The sequence below is a fragment of the Poecilia latipinna genome, unplaced genomic scaffold (assembly GCF_001443285.1).
Source record: "Poecilia latipinna isolate Pla-1442-1.1 unplaced genomic scaffold, P_latipinna-1.0 Scaffold598, whole genome shotgun sequence".
Lineage (NCBI taxonomy): Eukaryota > Metazoa > Chordata > Actinopteri > Cyprinodontiformes > Poeciliidae > Poecilia > Poecilia latipinna.
This window is the reverse complement of record NW_015113214.1, coordinates 180,420-206,813: the sequence shown is the minus strand read 5'-3', so window position 1 is coordinate 206,813 and position 26,394 is coordinate 180,420. Positions and strand designations below refer to the sequence as shown.

The 26,394-nt window shown below is 39.8% G+C and overlaps 1 protein-coding gene across 11 annotated transcripts in view; it reads left to right on the top strand.

Annotated features, from left to right (window-relative positions):
• Positions 1-26,394, top strand: part of nav2a (neuron navigator 2a) — a 119,871-nt gene that overhangs the window by 75,125 nt on the left and 18,352 nt on the right. For 7 of the 11 annotated variants that reach the window (XM_015042651.1, XM_015042645.1, XM_015042643.1 and 4 more), the window contains 9 exons: positions 10,354-10,483; positions 13,278-13,587; positions 14,496-15,198; positions 16,870-17,089; positions 18,781-19,058; positions 20,230-20,295; positions 21,073-21,117; positions 21,636-21,793; positions 23,194-23,376. In XM_015042651.1, coding sequence (XP_014898137.1) covers positions 10,354-10,483; positions 13,278-13,587; positions 14,496-15,198; positions 16,870-17,089; positions 18,781-19,058; positions 20,230-20,295; positions 21,073-21,117; positions 21,636-21,793; positions 23,194-23,376 — 2,093 coding nt within the window. The remainder of the gene's footprint in view (positions 1-10,353; positions 10,484-13,277; positions 13,588-14,495; positions 15,199-16,869; positions 17,090-18,780; positions 19,059-20,229; positions 20,296-21,072; positions 21,118-21,635; positions 21,794-23,193; positions 23,377-26,394) is intronic. The other 4 variants (XM_015042653.1, XM_015042646.1, XM_015042652.1 and 1 more) reach the window with 2 other exon arrangements.

The window sequence follows — 26,394 nt, the reverse complement described above, 5'->3', positions numbered from 1 at the left end:
ATCGGAGTTTGTTTTACGTCAATAAATCCTTGATATTGATTAAAATAAGTACTTATTTTACCTGTAACAACACATTTTTCCTGTGTTAAAAGTGAAATAATCTGCTAGTGCAACTAGAACTTTTTCATCAATTGTAATAAATTATTTACCTAAAACAAGTTGCTGTGTCTTGATGAAAAGTTACTTGTGAGTTAGTTTTGTTTTATTCAAAGTGATGTGTTCACTGAGAATAGACCAGAAACACTTGGTAGGATTTAGAGTTTTTCCAGTGCAGAGGTTGTTTCAGACAGACACACAGATGCTTGAACCCCCAAACGTTTCTCTGTCGTGTCTGGACTTGAGCGGTTTCCCTGTTGGCCTCGGGCAGAAGAACAAAATGTTTTTAACCTTATCAGCTCTTTGCTTCTCCAACACCTGCCGCTGCGGCTGTTTTACTCTCCACCAGGCCGCTTCTCCACCTGCTCCTCTGCTCCAGCTATCGTAATGTTGTGGTTTCGCTGCAATAATTATTGTTGGTGTTGGATACGTTTTTTCTTCCACCAAATTTTTTCTGCTTTTAATGCTGCAGATTTTTGTTGTTGTAGTCTCTTCATATTTTACACTTTATTCTCAGAATTCTGGCTTTTTTTTCTCAGGATTTTCACTTTTTTCTCAGAATCCAAACTTTAATCTCAAAATTCTGACTTTTTTCTCAGAATTTTTGAGTTTTTCTCTGTTTATGACTTAATATCAATTCTGAATTTTTCTCAGATTTTGATTTAATCTCAGATTTCGGACTTAGTTCTCAGAATTTGACATTCTTCCACGCAATTCTTACTTTAATATCAGAATTATGACTTTAATCCTATCAGAATTTGGACTTTTTAAAATCAGAATTATGATTTAAATATCAGAATTATGACTTTAACCGCAGAATTGTCAAAATTCTGACTTTAACTTTTTAAGATCTGAAGTCAGAAATCTGCCAAAAACGCCGCTGTTGAGTTTAGTTTTGTTTTTCAGTGGCCCTAATCCTCTTTTGTACCACTTACAAACCTGCAAATCAAAATCCACCTCAGCTGATTTCTTATAAAGCATCAACTGTTCTCCAGATCCACCTTGAGTTTCTCACCTTATGTCCAAGGCAAGTTCACCTGCCTTGCTGTGGAAACATATTTCACTCGTTTATACCTTGACTCTCTTTTAATTATTTGACAAACTTCAGATGTAGACTAATGTACAAATAACACATTTTTCTGTGAAAACGTGAGCCGTTTCACTTTGTTGCAGTGCGTGATGTTGGATTGAAGCCCTGCTGGAGCCGTTGTGTGGCTCTAAAGGTTGAGTATGTTTTGCTGTTTTTTGCGCCCACACAGATTTCCCATCTGGTGTAATCTGCTTTTCCTACGGAGGAGGATGAGGACCACTGAAAATGTAGAAAAAATATTCTGACTCTTTTCTCAGAGTTCTGAGATTAAAGAAGAGAAAAAGAAAAAATATCCAAATAGTCTGATTTTAGTCTTCTTTAATCTCAGAATCTAATTTTTTTCAGTTCTGATTTTTCTGAGATTAATGTCAGAATTTTAAGAAACAAGTCAAAATTGAGAAAAACTCAATTTCTTTTTGTTTTTCCAGTGGCTTTAATCTTCTTCTATATCTTTCAAATTTACAGTAAAAATGCATTATTTAACATTTTAACTCCTTTAATGCGGTGAGTTCTCATCTTCTAAAACTAAATGCCACTAACTGGTTCTCATATCATAAACAGAATAAGTAAAAATTGTTGTTTACAAGCAGGTAGATACAGACTGAGACGAAGCCCTTAGAGATATGGTAGCCGTGGTAACACAGGTTGCCATGGCTACCATACCAGCAGACCACCACCCGGGGTTTCTATTAGCTGTAAACAAAACAGCCTCACAGAGATGCAAAATCACACACTGAGTAATTCTACTGACGGATCAGCTGTAAATCAGATACTTTTTTATTTTTATGTTCAAATTTACTCTCTGAAGGCAGTCAGTGCAGTAAAGCACTCAGTCCCGCCGTGGTTCTGGTCCGGTCTGGAATCTGACCAAGACCACTGGGACGAAACCGTAGATGGACAAAGTGGAGCAAAAGGAGAATTCGTCTATTGTGAGAGCTTTGTTGGTCGGTTAGCACAGGGTGAGTCTGAATCCTTCAAACGTCTATTAACTGAACTTTAGGGGAAACGTTTCAGTGCAGCCTTGAAGTTTAATTTGGATCCATGTTTCAGTCGGCTTAGTGTCTTGAGACGCACTGCAGACCTTCTTGTTTTGATTAAAAATAACATTTTTTACATGGGAAATGTGGAGGGGAAAAAAGCAGCAAGTGGTTCTCTAGCAGCTGGAAGTCCCAAATATGTTTCTGTTATTCTAAAGAGGATTATCATGTGTTATCTGGAGACCCTTAAAGGGGACATATCATGCAAATATCACTTTATTCTAAGTTTTTTTGTTCTTCCATTTGGGTTTCTGCTGCTTCTAAAAAACAACTTGAGTGCTTAAAACAAAAACAAAAAAACAGCCAGGTGGTTTTTGGTGAGAAGTTAATGTTTTTTGGTGTCTGGAAAATAAGCTGTTTCAAAAAAACCCTCCAGAATCTCATAAATCAGCATGATTTATGAGATATTTATGATTTATCAGCAGTGTGCCGTTACCTAGCAACCCCAGCAGAGTGCTAACCCGTTACCTAGCAACCCCAGCAGAGTGCTAACCCGTTACCTAGCAACCCCAGCAGAGCGCTAACCTGTTACCTAGCAACCCCAGCAAAGCTTCAGAACTGCAAAAACACAAAACCTTACCAAGAATTTTTGGATAGTTTTGTCTTATTTGAAGTGACAAAACTTCAAATAAGACAATAGAAACTAGACAAAAAAATACCTGGTAAGATTTAATTTTTTGCTTTTAGGGAGTTTGGTTTTACCGCTGTAAGCACTGTACAACGGCTGCAGAGAAACACAAATGTTTTGTTGCTGACTTACCATCCAGAAACCACTTGCCGCATTCTTGTTGTGCAGGAGGCTCCACTTTTGCTTTTCAAAGATGTATGGTTGTATAATTGTGCATCTTTTTGCAGCCATTTTCACATGCGAGTGTGAACGTTAAGATCTAAAAACATTTTTGTGCAATGAACATGTTTTGACCTATACCAACGTGTTGAAATGAGCCTAATTTGTTTCCTTTGACCTGTATTTTTTTCCACCTAAAATCCAAAATGAGTTTTTTTCTCCGACCAAGAAAGATGCTTTGAGTCTTCTTCTCGCGCTGAGGTGAAAATGGGTTTGATGGCATCTGCACTGCTGATAGAAATTCCTCATTTGTCTGAAGTGAGTGCATTTCGGAGGGGTCGTGTGTGTGTGTGAAGTGATGCACACGTGTTCAGAGTTTTGTGTGTATTCTCAGTAGATCGGGGTCAGTCGGTCAAATCTATAGGAGTGTTTACATATTAAACACACAAACACAAAGAGAAAGCGAGCACTTAAAGGAAACACATGCTGCGATAAATCATCTGAATGTGAGCAGCCATTTTTTTCTCTGAGACAGGAGACGGTAGGCCCAATAAGCGGACAGACAAACCCGGCTCATTGTGCTGTCCGCTCCGGTTCCGTCTTTCCCTGTCAAAGCGGGGACAGCTGTGTCATTTTCATACCGCAGGACTCCTGGGATCCGGCCCGGAATGTCCCAGAATCCCGTTTTTCTCCCTTTCCTTCATCTTTTCAGCTTGACCGTACCGTTCAGAACATGATTTTTTTTCTCCCTGCAAAGTTAGAAACCAAAAACTTGATCTACTTTTGATTTAAGTAGAAAAGCCAAAAGGCAGAATGATTAAAGTTTATTTATTTAAAAAAACAAAAACAAACAGGGACTTTCTTATGCATATTTAGGTCTCCTTGAATCCTCTTAAGGTTTTTTTGCTGTAAAAACGTTAAAAAAAAAGGATTAAAAGAAAGACAAAAAGTCAGAAACATATATCTGATACAACTGAACCTTTAAAACTGCTGGTATCTAAAGTTTTTCATAAGGAATGTCATCTCAAGGTACATTTCAGTTTGTTTTATTTAACAGTAAAGATCAGATCCTGCTTTAACACTCCAGATGTCACACCACTAAAAATAAAAAAAAGTTATCTTGCTTGTTTTGTGTTCGGTTGAGTGTTAATCCACAAACTGGCTTTTCTGTCTGTATGTTTACTTAACGCGCACCCGACAGCTTCAGTGAGATGTTGTCTGCTTCCTACAAAGAGATTACATCTAAAAGTTTCTCTTCGTCTTACGACGGCGTATTACGACCAGTGTAAATAGGCGACAAAAAGAGTAAATTTCTATAAAACATACCCAGAAATTTCTAGGTTAATCTCAGAAATTTTCTAGATAACTGAGTTTAAAAGTTAGGACACTTTTGAGCTCCAAAACTTGAAAATATGTAAGAAAAAAAAACTCTGAAATTTTGAGATTGGTCTCAGAAATATTCTAGAAAAAGAAAAGGTGGAAATTTCTGAGTTTCAAAAGTGAAGAACTGTGATAAAAAAATAAAAAAAAGTTTTCAGATGAAATTTTCTAGAAAAAACTTTTTCTGAGTTCGTGAAGTCAAAAATGTTCAACTTTTGGAACATTTTACCTTAGGAGCTCAGGAATTTCAAAGTTTTCTACAAAAATGTCTAAGTTTAATTTGAAATTTCTGAGTTTTTTGGAGCTCACAAATTTCCTTTATTTTCTGGAAATTTTCTGAGATTAATCTCAAATTTTCTGAGGTTTTTTGAATGAAATATAATTCCTTTTTTCTCCTTACAACGTACCCACCACGCCGAGGTACCATCCGCTGCCTGCCGGCCCCCGACAGACGGAGATTTGGGGGTTATGCGATGCAGCTGCGAGGCGAAGAGGCCAGTAGTTTCCTCTCACATGCAGGAAATCCCCTTACTTCTGCCTGGCTGCTCTGTTGTGGCTGCATGTCTGTGTGTACATTTCTGCGGCACACACTCTGTGTGCTCGTGCCAGAGGTGGTTTTTTTCCTGAGGTTGGGGGCTGGGGGAGCCGCTGGTGAACTGAAATGACCAGCAGACCAACCGTCCAACCAACCACGGTCCCAGGAGCCTCGCACAGGGAAAGTTAAAACAAACAAACCCACTGCCTGTTTCTCAGGACGCTCACAGAAACCATTATTGGCTGTCCCATGTGGGAGCTTCATTTTTTCATTGCCACCAACCCCCATCTTCTTAACTCTGTGTTTCTCTGTAAGGAAGTTTGGCCCCTGAACTTTGACCCTTTTGGGAGAAGAGAAACCCTAATCTAATGGGACCGGGCGAGAGGCAAGGCTCCCGAGTGGAATGTCTTGATTTGGGTCTCGTTTCGTCCTCCATTACTGACTTATAGGCCGTTTAGCCTGTTTAAAAACTGAAGAATGGGTTTGCACCTTTTGGTTTCACCAAGTTAAACCGTGAGCCCCATTGAGGTTTTGTAATGAATCAGATCTTTAGTTCAGTTTCAATAACACAACCAAAACAAACGCAAGAATCGAGTGCTAACACAAGAAATGGCCTTTTTTTTTTTTTTTTTTTACCAAAGACAAAAGAGAAAAAGTTTGTTACTCCTCTTTATTTACAATTTGTGAAGCAGGAAGTTGTGTTCAGTGTCTTCTTCAGAGGTTTTTGTGCCTTTTTCTTCAATATGTCTTGATGCAGTGCCCCTGCAGGCGAGGAGGGGAAAAACGCTTTCAAACAGAATAGAAACATCTCCAATATTCATAAAATTAAAGAAAAGCTTTTTAACTGACCAAAATCAGCATAATCTCAATGTAAAAAAGTTTTAATTTGTTAATTTTGAGGGTGGCAACTTGAGCCCTCCAGTAATAATATGATCAGGTGTTAAAGTTTCATGCTTATCAATATGGCTCCTCACCAGACAGGGGTAGAAAAATCCAAAATTTTTACTCAAATAACAGTAAAAAAAGTATTTGGTAAATAGTCGACTCAAGTATTGAGGAACTGGTCAAATTATCAATTATTTAATATTTAAAAATCATACAATCAGATGGAACAAAATCGGAAATTAAGTGGAAATGTTGGTATGTTAAGGATGGAAATGAAAATAATTCATATTAGTAACAAAAAAATAACAAAATTGGTCACAAACATTTTTTTCCGAATCCGTTTCTTTCAGTAAAAAAAGTTATGAAACTTTAACAGAAGCTGTCGGTCTTATTTGTTTGTTAAAACATATTTGTTTTTCATTCAGTATGTAGAAAATCCAGATATTTTACTCAAGCGTAGAGATACTTCATAATAAAATAGCTCCAGTAAAAGTAAAAAGTACAGCATAGAAAAGGTAAATTAAAAAAAAAAATACTCAAGTGAACGTAGTTGAGTAAATGTAACTAGTTACTACCCACCTCTGGACTCAGGGGAGCATGAAACCGAACCTCAGCAGCTGAAAATGAAACAAAGTTCAGGTGTGAGAGAGCCTTAACTTCCCTACGACCCAGAAACATTTATAAACTGACCCTTTGGTTCTGATCCATTAGCTGTTGACCTGGTCTTTGCCAGCGCTGCCCGTGGTGAGCGTCTCGGTCTCCTGTGATTGGTCGTAAAGGCTCGGCGGTTGGTAACAGGCGGGTTGCTCTGCCAGCAGGATGCTGAGGGCTGGGCCCGCCGTTTGGCCTGATCTCTAATTAGCGCTGGCTTGTCAGTTGCTCAGGGTGGATCTGTGTGGGAAATTGCAGTCTTACACACACGCACGCGCACACAGTCAGGATACATAAACCAGAGCTGGGAACCACACAGCAGAGCAAGTGGAGGATGAGGATTGTCATTTTTGTCTCAATCTGTCTGCGCTGGCGCGGCTTTGACTCGTCCCGCCTGTTTGATGCTCCTCAAGCGGCTTATTTAGGGCACAGGGTGTGTTTGTGTGTGTGTTTGGCTGCGCAGCGTTAGCGGCGCTGCTGCGGCAGTGAAGAGGTTAACGGTCTCCAGGGCGGCTCAGGTTACCAGCGGCGGGGCAGGTCCTCCGCTCAGATCCTTTCAGCTCGGCGCTCGGCGCAGACAGAAACAAACAGCGCCCGGGGGATGAAGCACCGCTGCAGCAAGTGACAAAGAACCTCGATCCAGAACGAGAGAGGGAGCGCAGAGAAAGAGAGAGAGAGAGAGAGAGAGAGAGAGAGAGAGATTTATTTCTGTGAATCCTTCAGCAGCATGGAGTCATGAAGCTCTCCGTCCAGTTTGGCATTTTCGCGCAGCGACCCGGTTCCCACAGCAACACCGGCACCCTGAACAGGTAGATACCAGACATATGAGCAGGAAAAGAGACTAAATTTAATGTTTCCTTTCATGTCATGTCTAGTGTTTGGATTATCTCACTGCAAAAACATAAAGCCTTACCAAGTATTTTTGTCTATTTTTTCTAGTGCACTTGAAAAAGGACAAAGCTCCCATATCTATCCAAAAAATGCTTGTAAGTTATTTTAGTATTTTTTTAAGTGCTCTAAGATATTTGCACTAGAAACTATACTTTGTAAGATTTTGTGTTTTTGCAGTGTAGAATCATTTTACCAAGTAATTTTGTCTTTTCAATATTAACCTAATGCAAGTGAGAAACTATACCAAAACCACTTGGTAAGATGTTGTGTTTTTGCAGTGTAGAATCATCCAACCACGTATTTTTGTCTATTTTATAGTGCAAATATCTCAGTGCACTTAAAATAAGACAAAACTAACTTACTAAGTAACTTTTCAGAAAGATGTAGTCAATAATTTCTTAATATTGATGGAGAAGTACTAGTTTTGCTGGCAGATTATTTCACTTATACCATGGGGAAATGTCTTTTTACAAGTGGAATAATCTTCCTGTGGAATTAATACTTTTTATCACTACTAAGGAATTATTTACTTAAAACCAGCTCCTATGTCCTGCTGAAGAGTTACTTAGTCTTTTTTCAAGTGCACTGGAGGAAACTGGACAGTACTTGGTAAAGTTTAGTGTTTTTGCAGTGCAGCTGTCCATATTTATTGTCTGTGAGCGGATTGGAAATACCCCCAGTGGCCGTGTGGAAGACTTAAACTGGTTCTGGTCACTCTAAATCTCTCATCACCGCCCAGCTCTTTCCTCTCCTCGGATGCTTTCAGCTCCATAAGCCGTGTCTGCGCTAAGCTTCTGCTTGATTTATTCAGCCGGTTAAATCCAGGAGGAAGTCGGGTCATCGGCTGGTGTTTGGGTCTGATGGTTGTCAGGAACCAGCTGATTAGGTTTTGGCGGTTCTCTGTTGAATCTGGGAACTGTGCCATTGGAAATGTCTGTTTTTGTTTAGCTTCTTAGTTTGAAGCCATAATTATGATGTGAGCTCGCTGCTTGGTGGGAAAGTTCTGGGCGTGTAAGTTGACTACTGAGCAACGCCGCTTTGGTTTTGTTTATACCAAAGCTGCCTCTGTTTTGCTTTTGTACAAAGATCAAACTGGAAGGATGAATGATTAAAAACAAGACGATGTAAGCTGGTGGGAAATGAACTGTGTAGGCTCATCTGGTTGCTTTGGAGATATTTCTGAAATTCACACAATTAAATCATAAATAATTTTATGCTGAAACGTTTGAAATAGCATCAGAATTTTTTAGTTTAGGTTAATATGTGAATGTTTTCTCTATTACCTGATTCTTAATAGCTGATTCTTGATACACGGGATTAACGAACATCACCTTATTAATGATTCAGGGATTTATTCCTCTTTTCATAAACAAATAAATCTGAGTCATGCTTCCATAAACAGAATATTACACTGCAAAAACACTAAGTCTTACCAAGTATTTTTGGTCTATTTTCTAGTGAAAATATTTATTACACTTGCAATAAAACAAAACTAACTTACAAGCAACTTTTCAGAATGATAGAGGAGTTTGTTTTAAGTCTATAATTCCATAATATTGATTAAAAAGTTCTGGTTCCATTGGCAGATTATTTCACTTATAAGATTGGAAAAATGTCTTGCAATAAGTGAAATAATGGAGCTATTACATTTTCATAAATATTAAGGAATTATTTACTTAACACAAGCTCATGAAAAATTACTTATGAGATACTGAGTGAGATTTTGTGTTTTTGCAGTGCATTGATGCTTTTAATTAAACAAACTGTGAAAAAAATATCAAAACTAACAATCCCAACATTAAGGAATGTTTTGGGTTTCTTGAGATTCATCATGTGAATAAAAATGTGAAATCTTTACATCCATAAATGATAAATGATACAATAAGTGCCCACCTTAATAAACATCAAAAATCTGGATTAGAAGAAAATTATATCAAAGGCAACAAATGCTAGCTTGATCAAATCTGAAATGTGTTTATCCTTTCACACTTTCTGACAAAGTGTATGGGTGGGTGTGTGTGTGTGTGTGTGTGTGTGTGTGCGTCATCCCTGCAGTGGCTGTCACCATCAGCCTCCCTCTGCTCCTTTCAGGCCAATGTTTGCCAACTGGCTGGGCTTCCTGTCCCCCACAGCCTCTAAGCGGATACACACACACACGCACACCAGCAGACACACACATGCACACACACCCCACACACACGCACACCAGCAGACACACACAGACATATTTACAGATATCCTTAACTCTTGGCACGTTTGCTCTGCTCATGTGGGTCTATTTGAACAGCTCAGACACACAAACGCACCATGATGTCAGCCTTCCATCGAGTCTTTGTTCGTATGATAGACAGCCCCATTCAGAGGTGTCTGGGTGTGTGTGTGTGTGTGTGTGTGTGTGTGTGTGTGTGCGTGTGTGTGTGTGTGTGTGTGTATCCAAGTTGCAATCAGTTTTATGGAGAATAAAAGGAAAATCTCCAGGCAGTCACCAGATTCTTCTTTCAGTCTCACTTCATGCTTAAATTAACATTTTTCGTCTTTTCCTGTGTTAGAAAGTGATCTGTTTTTATGCATTAAATGAATTTTGCATGCATCTTCGACTAAGTGGTGACATTAAACACTTAAAACTCTAAAAGTCAATTTATTTCTTCTCAGCAGGCTAATGCAAAGCAGAATTATATCCTATCAGACTTTATTTTGTCTCTTTGTATGAATTGCCTCGGAAGTTATTACAATAAACTATAATGTTGTTTTGAGACAATTTTCAAGTAATGTAGGGTAATAATGCAAGTACACCCTCTGTAAAATCAGTACATTTTCATTTCTAATAAACATGTAACACTGGAATTGGAAGATATTTCTGAGAAATAAATGGAAATTATTATGCAATTAACTGATTTATTGTTTATTCCAACAGGTCTTAGTCTGTCGTTTTCCTCCATATAAAGCGATTTGTTTATATGGACTGAAATGAGCCTCCATATCTCTTCTTCTTCTTGTGCAGCTGGGATGACAGCAGTTCGGTAAGCAGCGGCATCAGCGACAACATCGACACTGATGACATCAACACCAGTTCCTCCATCTCCTCCTACGCCAACACACCTGCAGCTCAGCGCAAAGGCCTCAGCACGCAGGCAAGTCAGAGAAAACACGCATTCAGAGAGCAGGATTCTCTGCATCCTGCAGTGAAACCCAGTTCAATCAACTGGAAGTTCAACGAAGTTTAAATGAATTGTCTTTATAGGGCATTCCTACATGATTTGTTTCAATTAGAGACACACCGATCTGATATTTGAGTCATTGGCAGACATCTTTATTATGTTCTGTTCCTCAAAGCAGTTGAGGCTACCACTAGCTAGCTGCTAATTTACAATTGCTAACTAGCTAGTTTTTTTTTGTGTTAACTAACGCCAGTTGGCTGGACGACATTTGTCTTTGCCACTTAGTAGTTTGGCACTGCTATATAAATTATGCTATTTTTTGTACATTTCTGATGTGATACAAGTTTTAAATTTCATTCATAATTGACTTTAAAGGTCTTAAAATGTCTTAAATTTGAGTTGGTGAAACCTGCAGAAACCTGCACCGCTCCAAAAGCAGGGCATTCTGGATAAATACAACCAAAACAAACGTTAGTCTAGTTTAGTGCTAACAGGAGAAATGGCTTGTTATTACCAGCAACAAATCCTACAACCACTAAAATCTGACGCCACTCCATTTTTGTTTACATTTCATGAGGAAGGAAGCTCTGGAGGTTTTCAGTTGTTTCCTTCTGTAGTTCTTGCTGCAGCGCCCCCACAGGTGAGGAGGGGAACAGGTTTTTTGATTGGTTTGGATGATTTGACAGAAAGAGAACTGCAGCAGCTGAAAATGTAACAATTTTGGTCCCCAATCAAACCGAGTCTGCTGAACTATCAGGTGTGGAAACTCCCTGAATGAAGCTTTTAACATTCGTTGTTTAGTTGGAGCACATGTTTCTTTTATACATTAAAGCTATTTTTTCTAAGCTTGCATGTCAGTCTTTGACATTTACTGAAAATGTCAGTGGACTCTTGTGCTTATTGTACTCACAGTATATTTGGCCTGATCTGAGGCCATCCCACTCTTCATTATTGCTGCAGAGGTCAAGGTGCTGATTGAATAACAAAGGAAGGCACACAGAGCGTCTTTCTCTCAGTGCAGCTGTACGACAGAGTGCCGGTAATGAGCTCTGCCTCGTCTGTCCTCAGGCGAGCCTGCGTCGGCTGGACTTTGAAGATCTCACAGCAGATCAGCTTGCAGCTTTTTAAAGGTGTTGCCTGTGCGACAGCAGAACTGTCATTGCAACAAATCCAGCTGCTGTTAGTAGGAAAGTTATGAATATTTACAGTGCATTCACACCATTTCTGCTTTAATCAAACTTTAGTTTGATTATACTTTAGTCCTATCTCAGATATCTGCTGGTAGTTTGTGCCCCTCCAATAGACGCCACCTTCTGGCTAAACTGTGTTCTGCGCCTCAATATGCTGGAGTCTTCTCTGGTTTTTAATTTATTATCTATTGCCAAAGACAAAAGAGGAATCCGACATCTGCTAAAATCTGACGCTACTTTGCTTTTTGTGAACTAGAAAGTTGCGCTCCTGCTTTCATTAGAGGTTTTTGTGTTGTCTCCTTCAGTGGTTCTTAGTGCAGCGCCCCCACAGGCTGGGAGGGGAACAGGTTTTTAATTAGTTTAGATTGTTTTGACAAAATGCAGTGTGAATGTCTCAAATTTGTTCCCCAATCGAATTGCGTCTCCTCTCAGGTGTGAACTCTGGTTGGCATAAAGATTCAAAACAAGAATGTGCCTGAGCAAAATGTTAATTAACCATGGAGCTGAAATGCTTCAACAGTGTTCCTGCTGGTTTGCGTTAAGTACATTTCCTGTGAGAAGGTCATTATCAGTTCACTAACCAGGATTCAGTAATCTGAAGATCTGCTGTTGTCAGACTGTAGGCTTGCTCTGACATGAAAGTGTAGTCATCTTTTAAATTACTAGAACATTTAGTTCGCAAGCTGTGATGTGACCAGACCGACTGCTGTCCTGCTGTCTGATTGAACCGAGCACTTTTCTACGATAACATGGTAGGACCATTGTAGATGGGAAAAACTGAGTAATTTTCTGCCAGAATGATTACATTTTGAGCTCCAGAAGTCAAAAATTTGTAAGAAGAAAACTCAGAAATTTTGAGATTCTCAGAAATTTTCTAGAAAATTACATGACAGTATGCTAGGGGTATTGTAGATAGAAAAGAAAGGAGAAGTAGATTTTCACCAAAAACTCAAAAACTTCTGGGAAAAAAAACTGACATTTTCTAGAAAAAACAAGGAAATTTTTGAGCTCTAAAGTCAAACATTTCTGTGGTTAATCTCAAACTTTTCTTTTTCTTTTTGCATTTTCGAGTTTTGGAGCTCAGAAAGTTTTTAATTTAATATGTCCTTTTTTTTCTAGAAGATTTTGGACTTGTGGAGCTCAGAAACTTGTATGATTTTTATAGAAAATTTCTGAGATTAATCTCACAATCTCTGGGTTTAAAAAGTTGAAAATTTGTGAGAAGAAAAACAAAAAATTTGAGATGGATCTCAGAAATTTTCTGGAAAAAACTTGAAAAGAGTTTCAAGTCAAAAATGTTAGAGAAAAAATGGAAATTTTTTGACTATAAATTTGAAAGTTTTTCTAGGAAATTCCTGAGACTAATCTCAAAATTTCATTTTTTTTCTTACAAATCTTTGACTTTTGGAGCTCAGAAATATCGATATTTTTTCTAGAAAATTTCTGAGATTCATCTGAAAATTTCTGAGATTTTTAGCAGAATTTTACTCCTTTTTTTTGCCTTCCGTCTACCTTGGCCGTAATACGCCGTTGTACTTTTGCGAACCTCTTGTCTAACTGTTCCTCTGTGTTTCCAGCCTGTGACGGATGCGGAGAAGCACTCTGCCTCCACAACGGCTCACCAAGCTTGGACCGGAGACGAGGTGAAGCGGCCCGACGGCGGGCTGGACGGCGGCGCCAGGATGGACGCCAAGTGGAGCCGCAGGAACTGCGACGTGTCCGACGAGTCCGACAAGGGCTGCTCGGGCAGGAAGACGCCCTCTGTGTCCAACACGGGCTCCTGGAGGAGGGGCATGAGCGCCCAGGTGGGGGTGACGTCGCCCCGCACTAAAAGCACCAGCAGCACTGGCTCCACGGTTTCAGTCGGCCTGAAGAGCCACGGCTCGGGTAAATCAAACTCCCATCGTTAAACATAGAACAATATATCAAGATAAACAATAAATTTGGCAACTTTTAATGTTTTTTTGTTTTTTTTTGGTGTGGCCTTTGTAGCTACCTGGAGATAATCCTTGTGTGATTTTGTTTGTTATAATATAATGGAGGATTAAGATTTAGTTTTCTGTGATTTTATGTTTAACCTTTCACATTTTGTATATATTATTGGGACTGTGTGTTACTGATAAACGCAAAATATGCTTGGTGATTTGGACTTTAAGATTCATTGTCGTATTTTGTGGTATTGTGATAATTATAAAAGTGATGATTATTACTTGGTTTTTAGGAAACTGTACGACTTTGACGTTATAACAAATACATTTTCCCAGAAGTTATTGTGATAAACAGTAATATTGTCATTTTGAGATAATTTTCAACTAATATAATAACAACAGCATATTAATGCAATAACTAAAATGGATTATGAATCTTTGTAACCAAAATTACTTTTCAAAAAATATTAATCACTCAGCTTAGATAGGAAAACAGGTAAAATCAGCAGTTAGAACTGTTTGTGACTTTTTAACGACTTTAAAAGGAGAATCTCTTTAGGATCAAATGTTTTGTTTGTAATTAGGATGTTTATAAAATTATCCCCATTATAAAACATGTGCATCTGCATTGGCTCCATCTGCCTAACAGTCAGATCTGTACCGTTTTTATACTGCAGGCAGAGCCACACAAAATCATTCCAGGGGCCACAAAAGGTCCACGGGCCACACTTTGGACATCCGTTTTTCAGCCATATTGTGCAGCTCTAACGTTGGAGTGAAATTTCTGGAGACTCTTCCCACCTGTGTCGTAATGTGAAGCCGTTCTGGTTTTGTTCGCTCACCTGAATCGTTTTCATCCTCCTGCAGGTAAAACCGACGACGTAAAAGTGTCGGAAAAAGGTCGCCACTCTCCGCGCTCGAACGGCCTCCAGCGCTCGCCGTCCGACGCCGGGCGCAGCAGCGGCGACGAGGCCAAGAAGCAGCCGGCCACCGCCGGCCGCGCCGCCGCCGCCCCGCTGACGCACACCGTCTCCGACCCGCAGTCTCACACGCTCGTGCTGTCGACCCGCACCCCGACCAGCACCTTCGGCTTCAAGAAGCAAGGTCACGGCATGGTAACCATGGTTACCGCGAGCGGCGCCACCATCACCAGCGGCTCGGCCACGTTGGGGAAGATGCCCAAATCAGGAGGGCGCTCTCTGTCGGGCGGCTTAAAATCGGGTGGGCAGGACGGGGGGTCTGCGTTGGGTCACCATGACGACGGCTTCCTCCCGATGAGCGCCCGCTCCACTCTGCAGTACCGCAGCCTGCCCAGGCCCAGCCGCTCGGGTGCCGCCGCCCGCAACGGCAACCGCTCGTCCACCAGCAGCATCGAGGCGGCCGTGCTCTCCGTCACGTCTCACGGGAAAAACTCGTTCGGCGTCGCCAAGCCCAACGGGTCAGCAGCGCTTCTGGCCAATCAGACGGATCGCGAGAAGGGCGTCTCCGAGATCGACAATCTGAGAGGCGGGATGCAGAGCGGCCCGGCGGCGGCGGGAAGACAGCAGGTTTCATCACCAACACTTCGCAGGTGAACACACATCTTCAAACTGGAGATACGATTCTGATTTTCAGAGTCATGATTCGATTCAGAAACAGTTTTTAACTCAGAAACCACCTTTGGTGAGGCAGATAAGATCAGCTTCATATACTGCATCAACCGAGTACCAGTTCATTAGCAGATTATTTCACTTGTAACAAGACATTTTTCCCATGTTTTAAGTTAGTTTTCCATTGGAACAAGCAGTTTTTCATTAACATTAAGGAATTATTTACTTAAAACAAGTGGCTATATCTTGCTACTGCTTTTTAAGTTAGTTTTGTCTCATGTCATGCGTGCTAAGATAATGGCACTAGAAGCTAAAACACTTGGTAAGACTTCGTGTTTTTGCAGTGTGATATCAGATTAACTAGCTAACGCGCTAACGTTGACGGCCCTGGTTTTTAGCGAACCCCTCCAGACATGGTGAGCCACTCCAAGTGGGGCCCTCCTGTATGGACTTGACTTCACTCCCCCAAAAAACCTTAATCATGACTAAAGTATCACACGTGTGGGCCTGTTTTACACACACACTCACTCAGTGTGTGTGTGTGGGGTTAAATGAGGCCATTGTGAGTGGAGGCCTTGAGCGCGGTTGATGAGCTGCCAAGCCTCAGCCTTGGTGGTGAGGTTGGAGGGGCAACAGGAGGGAGTGGCGTGCAGGAATGGAGTCTGCATCGCCTTACCTCAGCACTCTGCCCTCGTTAATGTGAGGCAGTGATAAGTCTTCAAACAGACGTGTTGCTGTTATCCCCCGCCGCGGCTGCAGTCATCACAGCCCACCGATTAGCCGAAGCCGGGAACAAGAGGAGGGTTGTAGGTTCAAGCGCCGCTTCGTTCTGACTAGCAGCCTATAAGCGCTTCTTCTTTCTTCACTGTTTTATGAGTAAAATTAGAAGCTCTAAGCAGATTCTTTTGGTGTTTAGCTACATTTACCCAATCACATTAACTTAAGAAACTTTTTGGAAAAATTTACCTTTAGAAGTTGTATTACTTCTTGCGGTTCTTTTTATTTTTACTTGAGTGATTCTGTTATGAAGTATTTCTATTCTTTCTTGAGTAAAGTTTCTGGATTTTCTTCCCACTGAATGGAAAACAAACATGTTTTAACCAAAACTTCATCAGACACAGAGACACACCTGCAGTTTCTGTTAGTTTCATAAGTTTTATATTGATTTGTAAAAAATCATTTTGCCTGATTTTTTATTTTATTTTATTTTTTTTTTAATAATATGAATTATTGTCATTTTGGTCCATGAAATACCAAAATTTCCTCTTAACTTTATAATTTGATCCACCTGATTATGTAATTCTTAAATACTAATTGATTGATAATTTGATCAGTTACTCAGTACTTGTACACACTTTTTACCAAATACTTTTTTACTATTACCTGAGTAATTTTTAGATGGTTACTTTTTACTTTTGCTTGAGTAAAAATATGCTGAAGTAGTTTTACTCTTTCTGTAGTATTATTTCTGGGTACTCTGGTAGCAACTAGTTGTATTTTCTCAATTACATTCAGTAGGAGTATGTTGGGCAAAGTATCCAGATATTGTACTCAAGTACTTCAACATACTATTTTTGGTTAAAACATGTTTGTTGTTCATTCGGTGACTGATTGGTTTAACTTCCTGCTCTCCTTCACTGATGCACGTTTAGGTTATTTGGCGGTAAGGCCAGTAAACAAGCTCCAGTCACCACAGCTGAAAACCTGAAGAACTCCACGGTGATCTCCAACCCCCACGCCACCATGAACCACGTTCCGACAGTGCTGGAGTCGCCCGATGGCGCGCTGGGAGGCGCGGACAGCGAGACCAGCAGCCCCCTGTTTGGAGGCCGAGCCCTGGGGTCAGGAACCGCGACTCTGGGCAGCGAGCAGGTCAGACACTTTAACTGGGTTAGGTAGGATTTATTTCACTTCAGCTGATTAGAGAGTTAACATTTGACTTCCTGTTCCTTTGGGTTCAAATATGACATAAAATACAAGTGATTTTCATTTAGTTTCTCTTTAAGTAAGTCAAATGTGGATTGATCTTTATCATGGACACAAAAAAGTAATAATTTCCCACCAAATGTTGCTCATATTTATTGTCAGAACAGTATTTTTTTTTATTCATTTTTATTAATTTTAGTTAAAATATTAAAATATTACCTGTGAATTCAGCTGCTACCCTTTTTATTCCCGGTTTAAAAGCAGCAACTGTTTGTGTCCTTAGTTTATACAAGAGTAAACTGTGGCGGTGTTAAACGTGGGAGTGTGTTTATAGAGCTACTTACCGGCCTTTGGTGGGACGCTGGGATTATTCTGCTCTCACCTTACTAATACCACAAACACGCCGACTTCTTTATTCAACTCCGGTTCAGGTGAGGCGCAGATGAAACGCCCGTTTAACAAACTGCAGATCAAAATCACTTCAGACCCGGGCTGTTTGAGCGTGCTCGGTCATGAACTCTGCTTCACGTTTTCACATGATTCATAAGTTTTGAGCTGAATGGCTGTGAGTCACGTTATGACACAGAGGATGTTGTTTGACGAAAGAGAAGTCACTTCTTCACAAACAGAAGGCAGTTCAAAAGTTTATTAAATTATTTCAGATTCAATTCACCCTGGAATGGAAGCGGACAATGTAAGGACTTAATGTCAGGGCTGCAACTGGAATTTGATTTAGGATAATGATTATTGAATCTTCCTCTCAATATGATGGAGAAGTTACATCTGGAATGTTGATTGAAGGTCTTTCATGTTAGGATGTTTGATCAGTTTATTTCCTAGAGAGATTTTGGAAATGGCAAAAATAAGCGTTTTATGTCAGTAAATATTGCTAATTATTGATTGGATTTTTGTTTTAAATATCTGAAATATATTTTTTATCCACAGTTTTTACTCCGTACTGTTATTCTTTTATTTGTAAGCAGTTATGAAGAACTGTGGGGAAAGCTTAAACTGCTGCTGCGCAAGTTACTCTGCAGGTTGTTGCTAGGTAACCACCAGTTACTCAACACGTTGTTGCTAAGTAACCTCAACTTACTCTGCAGGTTGTTGCTAAGTAACCACCAGTTACTCAACACATTGTTGCTAGGTGACCAAAGAGTGAGTGAGTCAATTGATGACACCACCTTTGCTTAACTAGCTGTGGGAGGTTGAACATCTAATTCACATTTTGCTGGTTTTTATACTTCGATTTGAGTTTCTCCAACGTCTAAAAGCAACACAAGCACTTAAAAAACACCCACCCAACGACTTCGGCAATTTTTTTAGTGTCTGGAAAATGAGCCATTTGAAAAATCTTTTGATTGTCAAGTCAGATTTGATGTGGCACTACCCTGTTACCTAGCAACCCACGCTGCTGCATAAAATGCTGCTGCGCATGTTACTCAACAGGTCGTTGCTATTTAACCAAAGAGTTCTGTGAGATGTTGAGCATTTAAAGCCTTTTCTCTGCATACGTCTCCCAGAATCCTGTGCGGTTTTAGATCAGAGTTCAGTGAATTTTCTCTGTATTGATGCATATTATTATTGATTTGTTTCCCATCCCTTCGCAGACCTAATCTTAGACATTTATCTTGCAGGCCTCCAGCCCAGGATCGATGTATTCCTCCACCGGTCCCTCCAACAGCCTGACATGGGGAACCACCTTCAGCGGCTCGTCTGTGCCGAGCAGAGAGGGCACCCTGGGTGGGCACGGTGGGGCAGGCAGCGTGGGATTCCCCTCGGTCAGCAGCATGCACACCAGCAGCGAGTCCATCGACATGAGCCTGAGTAGCGCCGGCGGACTCGGGACGCACCGCGAGGACACCGTCTCTGCTCTGGGTCGCACCGGGAGCGTCAAGACCGGCATGTCAGAGAGGTACGGACAGACAGGATGGGTTACGGAAATGATTAGGAGATGAAAACTTTTGTTTGTTTGCTGATATTTTTCTGAACAGCAGGTTAAAAAGTTTGCATAACTATTAGATTTAATGTACTTGTTTGATAATTGCATCATTGTTTTCAGGTTCACTGCAGAAATATTTACATCCTTTGAACAAACTTCACTGTTTGTACACTGCAAAACCATAAACTCTTACACAGTTTGTCTTTCTAGTGCAAATATCTTAGCACAGTTGGAAAAAAGACTAAAATATCTTACAAGTAACTTTTCAGCAAGGAATAACAGCTTATCTCACATAAATAGTTTGTTAATGTTGATGAAAAATAATAAGTTCCACTGGCAGATTTTTTTACTTATAACAAGATATTTTTCCCATGTTATAAGAAAAACAATCTGTCAATAATAAGTTATCTCAAATTATTTTATAGTGATAAAATAATAGTAATAGAAATAATAATAAAAACAGGTTTTATGATAAAAGTTATTATTAAGAAGTTTCATTGAAAAAATTTTCAAGATAGAAATGTTCTTTTATCAAGAAACCTTCAAAGATCATTCTCAAATTTCCTGAGTTTGTTTATAGCAAATTTTTGACTTTTCATTTTCAGAAATTTTTCTGAAAAATTTCTGTGCTTAATCTAAAAATTTCTGAGTTTTTTGTGGCCGTTTAAATAATATTTTTTCCATCTGCAATGACCCTAATCTGGCATCATATGTGTGGCTTTTCCTAATTGTCAGACAACAGTACCAGACTTCTGTTGCAGGGAGGAAATCTGTACCAAAAACTCCTAAACAATCCTGTTGTTTCCTTTTGAAAAATGTCTGAATTGATCAGTTGCACAAAGCAGCCGTGATGTTGGAGTCGTTTGGTAATCTGTGTGCAGCCGCGGCAAGGAAACAATCCTGATTCTTGTCAGTGTAGCGGATTCCTTCCTGACAGCCTGACTGTGTAAAGTGACGAGAATGCCTCAGAGGAAACATTTTATCATTTGGGCTCCAGGCTGCGACATCAGTGAGGTTTCTCTGCTGAATCCTTGCTGTTGATTTCTGCTCTGACACTTTCCTTCATCTACCTCACTCTCTAAAACTTTGCTGTTTCTCTTGTGTCTGTTGTGCGTTTTCTTTTCCCCTTCCTGTCTTCCATCAGTCCCCTCTCCTCGCCCTCCGCTAGCCCCATATTCAGCCGAAACACGCTACCTCGGAGGCAGGACAGGTAAATGTACCTGTGTGCGGTGTTAGGCTGTTGCTGAGGTGGGTGGTCCTGCTAAAGCACCACCTGCTGCCACACAGGGAGCCCCGGCCTCTGGGATTACAGCCTGTAATCTAGCCTCAGCGTTTTGTCCCTGTGTGGTAGTCTGTGGTTAGTTTTAGGACTCCTGGAGATGAATGGAAATTATGAGTTTCAGGTTTTAGTTTAGCTGTCACGTACTGCCATCTTGTGGTTGAGAATAGAGCTTACACCAAAATTGTTTTTTTCTGTTTCCACTGAAATATTAAATATTTGAAAAATACTTGAGAATCGAGTCCTAGTTAGTCTAGTTTTCTAGTTAATCTTGAAAAATGCCGTTTATTTATTTAATTTCTTTTTTTTTTTTTGCTAAAGCTTTTGACATTCTGAAAAAATAAATGAATAAATAAAACTTTCCAGTTTGGACATTATTTGATTGCTATTGCAGAGGATTAGGGTCACTGAAAAAAAGAGAAGGAAATATGACTTTTTTCTGAGAATTTTGATTTTTATCTCAGAAATCTAATCTCAAGATCCTGACTTTTTTTTTTTTAATTTCGACTTTTTTTTCTTGGAATTTTGACTTTAATTTTCTCAAACTTATGAGATTAAAATAAGATTTTTTTTCCAGTGGCCCTGATCCTGTAGATTGCACCATAGAGATTACATTGTTAAAATAATGTCAGCCATTTTTTCAGAGACATGTTTCCTTGCCTCCTCCCTCCATTTGTGTTCCTCTTCTGAAGTGTTTTTCTCCCACAGCGGGCCACATTGTGGTAGAAACACTCTGCCTAAGAAGGGATTCAGGTACCTCATTTGTTCTCCTGTTGGGCACTTTGCACCTTTTCTCTCCGGTTTTACCAGCCTCTGCTATATATTTTTTTAATTTTTCGCAGCGTCCACATCATCTCGTTAAGGCTTCTGCTCACGCTTTTCAAAATCAAGATTTTGTTTGGCACTTGGCACATGTGTTGTCGTGTTGAGTGTTTGTTCCTGTGCAGATCTATCAGTGTGTTGTTCTGGGGCAGGCATGATTTTTTTTTTGTATCAGGGGATCAAATTTTTTCTTTTTTGCCGTCTTTTCTGCTTTTTTCTGTTGCTCAAAGCTTTTAAAAAACGTTCACGCTGTTGTAATATGTTGGTGCAGCATCTGTCTCATCTTCATGTCAGATCCTGGTGATTAATCTGGCTGCTGGAAGCAAAATAAGCAACAAAATCCAGATCACTTGTTGTTTAAAGAATAATAAAATCCCATATCCTCCACACAAAATCTCCAGTTTGATGCCCTGGCTTCCGTTTTAAGCCAATTCTTTGACTCTCTGCAGGTACGGTCCCTCTCAGCAGCTGCGGGGTCATGAGGACCGTGATTGGCTGCGCTCCCACTCCACCAGTGGGCTGCAGGACTCTGCCAGTAACTCACCGTTCTCCCCCGGCTCCAGCCTCACCTCTCCCTCTGGGACTCGCTTCAACTTTGGACAGCTGGGTAGGCCACTCAAAAAAAAAAAAAACTTTATACATTCACTGGCAAATCTGTAAAGTGTGGCATGCATTTACTTTGGTATTACGTACTAAATCCAGGTCAATCAAATGTTTTAAAGTCATATAATTAATAAACGCACTCCACCATTGTGAGTGATTTCATCCAAATTTGCATGTCTGCTAATCTTTTGGGAGGAAAGGACAATCCTCGACAAAACAAACTATTAAGTACTGCAAAAAATTGAAAAATATTAAAGGTACCTATTATTTTTAACTTGAAAATGTTAGGATGTGTCTGAGCTGTTTTAGGGCACCGTCACTTAAAATTCAAATAATCTGCTTCCGGTCACTCGATATTTATACTCAAACATGAAAATAGCTGCTAACAGATAAGCAATTTTACAAGGGTATGTCTTAGAAAAGCAGAAGTGGAGCCTCCTGCACATTCAACAAGAATGCAGCAAGTGGTTTCTGGATGGTGAGTCGACAACAATACACTTGTGTTTTACAGCAGCCGTTGTACAGCGCATACATTAGTAAAACCAGCTGAACAAACATGCTGGAGCTCCACTTGGGTTGCTGGGTAATGACCTGTTGCTTGTCGAATGTGACTCAACAATCAGAAAGTTTTTGAAACCAAAAACAATTCGGTTATTGCTGGTTCAGACCAAGATGAGCAATCAAAATTGTGCAAAATGTGAATTTTGTGTAGAGGCTGCACAGTGGCGCAGTTGGTAGAGCTGTTGCCTTGCAGCTCTACCAAGCTGCCCCAGCCCCGGTCTTTCTGCATGGAGTTTGCATGTTCTCCCTGTGCATGCGTGGGTTTTCTCCAGGTACTCCGGTTTCCTCCCACAGTCCAAAAACATGACTGTCAGGTTAACTGGCCTCTCCACATTGCCCCTAGGTGTGAGTGTGTGTGTGTGCATGGTTGTGTGTCTCTGTGTTGCCCTGCGACAGACTGGCGACCTGTCCAGGGGAATCCGCCTCTCACCCGGAACGATAGCTGGAGAGGCACCAGCACCTCCTGTAAAGAAAATGGATGGATGGATGGTGAATTTTGTGTACTTGATCCCCTTTATTATAAATGCAGGTCACATTTTTAGGATTTGTATTTGGAACAATGTTTGCTTTTTGTTCCTGTTTTAATTATGCAATACTTTGTGTTGCTTTATCACATAAAATCCCAATAAAAACCATTAAAGCTTGTGCATCAGGATCATGTGTGAATACCTTACTGAGACACTGAAAGCTCATCGACAGAGAGCTGGTTCATTTTAGCTCCACCAACTCCCACCTTTGTGTTTAAATGTATGTAAAATGTTTTATTGTATATAATATAACCTGTATTTAAATGTGCTTTTAAAAAGAACCAGCTTTGATGCTCTGGTTGTGTCATTTCTGCAGCATCCAGCCCAACCTCTGCAGGTCAGGTCAACCTCGCTGGTCTGCGCAACAACAGCCTGACCAATCAGGACCCTCCTTTTGACCCGTGCAGCGACAGCCGACTGAGAAACTCCTGCATGTCGCTGGACGAGAAGACCCGCACCATGAGCCGGTCGGGATCTTTCAGGGACGGCTTCGAAGAAGGTCAGACCTCCGCTCGAGTTTCTGTTTCACATCTGGGATGAAATCAGGTTTAAATGCATGTGCACCAGTTCAAAGGCCTCCTACTTCTGCTTCCTTATTTGACTTATTATTAGTTTTTTTTGTTTATAAAATATTAAGTATGATAAGCCATTGTTTTTCAAGGGGTCATTTAAGTTTTATGGCTCAAGAAAAATGTAACTTAAAAAGCTTGCTGGCACCTGATTAATACAAAATTGGGGAAATGAAATGAGCATTTAAAACTTTAAAACACAAATAAAAGTTGCAATAAATAACAAAAAAGCAAAGTAACCATTTTCGTTGATCAGAAGTCAAGGAAAAGCTGATGTTTTAAGCTGCAGCTTATCAACTAAACAGTGCACTCAGGGATTGAAAAACTATTAAAAACCAAATTATCTCCGTTTTTAAAAAAGTATTAAAATTTAATTGAGATAAACATCATATTGTGTTGTTTCCTTATACTGTGTTCCCATGATAATGAAATTTAACACATTTTAGCAGGAATGGTTCATCTGGTTGAATAAAATGTTCTTTCTGAAAAATTCTGAGATAAACTGAAGTTTTAAAGTTTCAGCTTCACGTTTTTTAAGTCAATCCAACATCGCTAATGTACTGAATTGACTCAAAACGTTTCTATTTTTTTTAAAAACAGACATAAAAGTACTGAATCACAAATGTATTAATGTGGAGTTTTTGCAGAACCAAGTCTAGACCTTCCCTGATCATCCACATTGTGATAGAAAACCGATCTAGAATTTTTTAAAATATTGGGATTGATACAGAAATTAATCCGTGCATCTCTGGTTTGTATCCTCATGTTTTAGCTTATTTTATTGTGCATGAGCAGCTGTCCATCATCCATTGCACAACTTGTCTTGAAAGCCGTAGGTCTGGTTGAAAACCACAGTTGAAGGCATGTTGTTGCACCTCATGCGTCTGTAACATATCTGTCCTCCTCCCGTTTCAGCAGAGGGGATAATTACAGGGATCGCTGTGTGAGGTGTGAGTGAGACGTGGTGACATTTAGGAAAACCACCGAGCTAAACTTTCTCCCTCCCACTTTCACTCTTTGTCTTGGTTGTCGTCTCTGCTGTGACATGCAGCTTGTGTGCATGTCCATGTTTCTGAGGGGTAGAGTTTCCCTCCAGACTCAAAAGACGCATCATCCCTGAAACACTTTGTTGTGCTTAACGAGAGCAGCAACACCGCACTTTGTCATCTCATCCACACCAAACTGAATCCCCCCTGCTCATATTTATGTTTGCAAATATTTTTTCAGCTTAAAGGAGAATCAAGACATAAATTTACTGTTTTAAATTATAGTTTACAGCTTCGAGGTCGCTTGTCTGAGCTTGGAGTTGGGGATTTTTTTTTTATTTTATTCGAGTGAAAGACGATTTTAAAAAGGAAAATTATTGGTGACTACTTAAGTCATTACTGGTACAATTCAAGGCCCTGAAAATATGGAAAAATTTTACTTCTGCAAATCGATTAGAAAATTTAATAAGCTTAATCCCGATTAATCACTAAGAATAACTTTGTAAGCTCGAAATATGAATATGCACACAGATGCTTTAAAGGGAAAACGTACTCCACTGCACATCCATAAAAGTAGTAGCAAACCTGCTCAATGAACAACTGACAAGATATATTTTCTAGATCTTGATTGTCCCCCCGTCCTCCACACAGGCCATTTTTGATGCCGCCCTGGGCAGTTGCCCATATCAAAAGCACCACTGTATGCACGTTTTCAAAAAATGTTTCAGAAAATGTTTTATTGTCTCAAACCAAACGTGGACTTTTCATATGAAACGTGAAGATTCTCAGTTTTGCAGGTTTTTATATTCAGGAAGGTTTAAAAGTATTTGCTAGTTTCAATTATTTATATTATTTATACTGTAGCAGTAGTTTTGGTTTTGTTTATACTTTGGTTAATGTTGCAGAATTCACAGTGTATTGTGATTATGTTTACATCTAATGGGTAATAAATACCCAACAGAAGAAACCATTTTCTATTAGCTAATTCATTTATTGTTGAACAACGAACTGACTGCTTTTTCTCCCAACTGTTACTGTTGCCACTTTGCGGACTAGCATAAATGCCACCAGGATTATGGAGAACTGTAATTTACTGACAGCTGATCGTACAAACACTTTGTGTTTAATTAGTTTTATAAGCACATAGTTTATATAGTTTCAGGTGGTTACCGTTTTTTTTAATTTCAGTTAATGAAAATGTTTTCTCAGTTTTTGTTATTTTGACAGTTTTAGGGATAAGGACAGTTCTTTCCTTAGCCACTTGCTCCACCTCTTGTTGCAGAACGAGGGTCATTCCCAAACCAACCAAAAGATATAATCTTTCTGGTGAGTCCTGGGTCTGCCCTGAGGCTTTCTCCCAGTGGGATGTATGAAAAACAAACACCTCTCCCAGTCCCCAAACTAACTAAACCAGCTCTTCTTGATGGAAATAACCGCCTAGTAAAAGTCTGAGTTTCTAACCACCAACATCTTTCAAAAAATCAGCGCAACAATGATGTTTCATCTGTACCTTACCTCTCACCCACTGGCTGCAGGGTTAGGCTCAGTGTGGATGAATGGATGGATTAAAAAGTATTTGTTTGAAATAACAGGAGATGATGAAACATGACTGCAGTTTTCCGCCAGTCCAAGAACTGCTTTTAAATCTGCTGGTTTATTAGAGGGTTGAAAGACTTGAAATATAAAATAACGCTGAAATTTTTTCAAGTTTGGTTAAATATCAAAGTCTGAAATCAAACTTTTACAACTTACATGCTAAATTCAACGTTTTAATCTTTGTACTTCCATTTGAGTTTCTACTTCTTCTAAACACAGTCCAAGCACTTAAAAAACCCACTTAGATGGTTTTCAGCAATAAGTTGATGTTTTTTTGTCTCTGGAAAATTATCCATTTCAAAGATCTCCCTAATGTAACGTCACAAATCAGCAGGCATGACCCTTCACCTAGTAATCCCAGCGGAA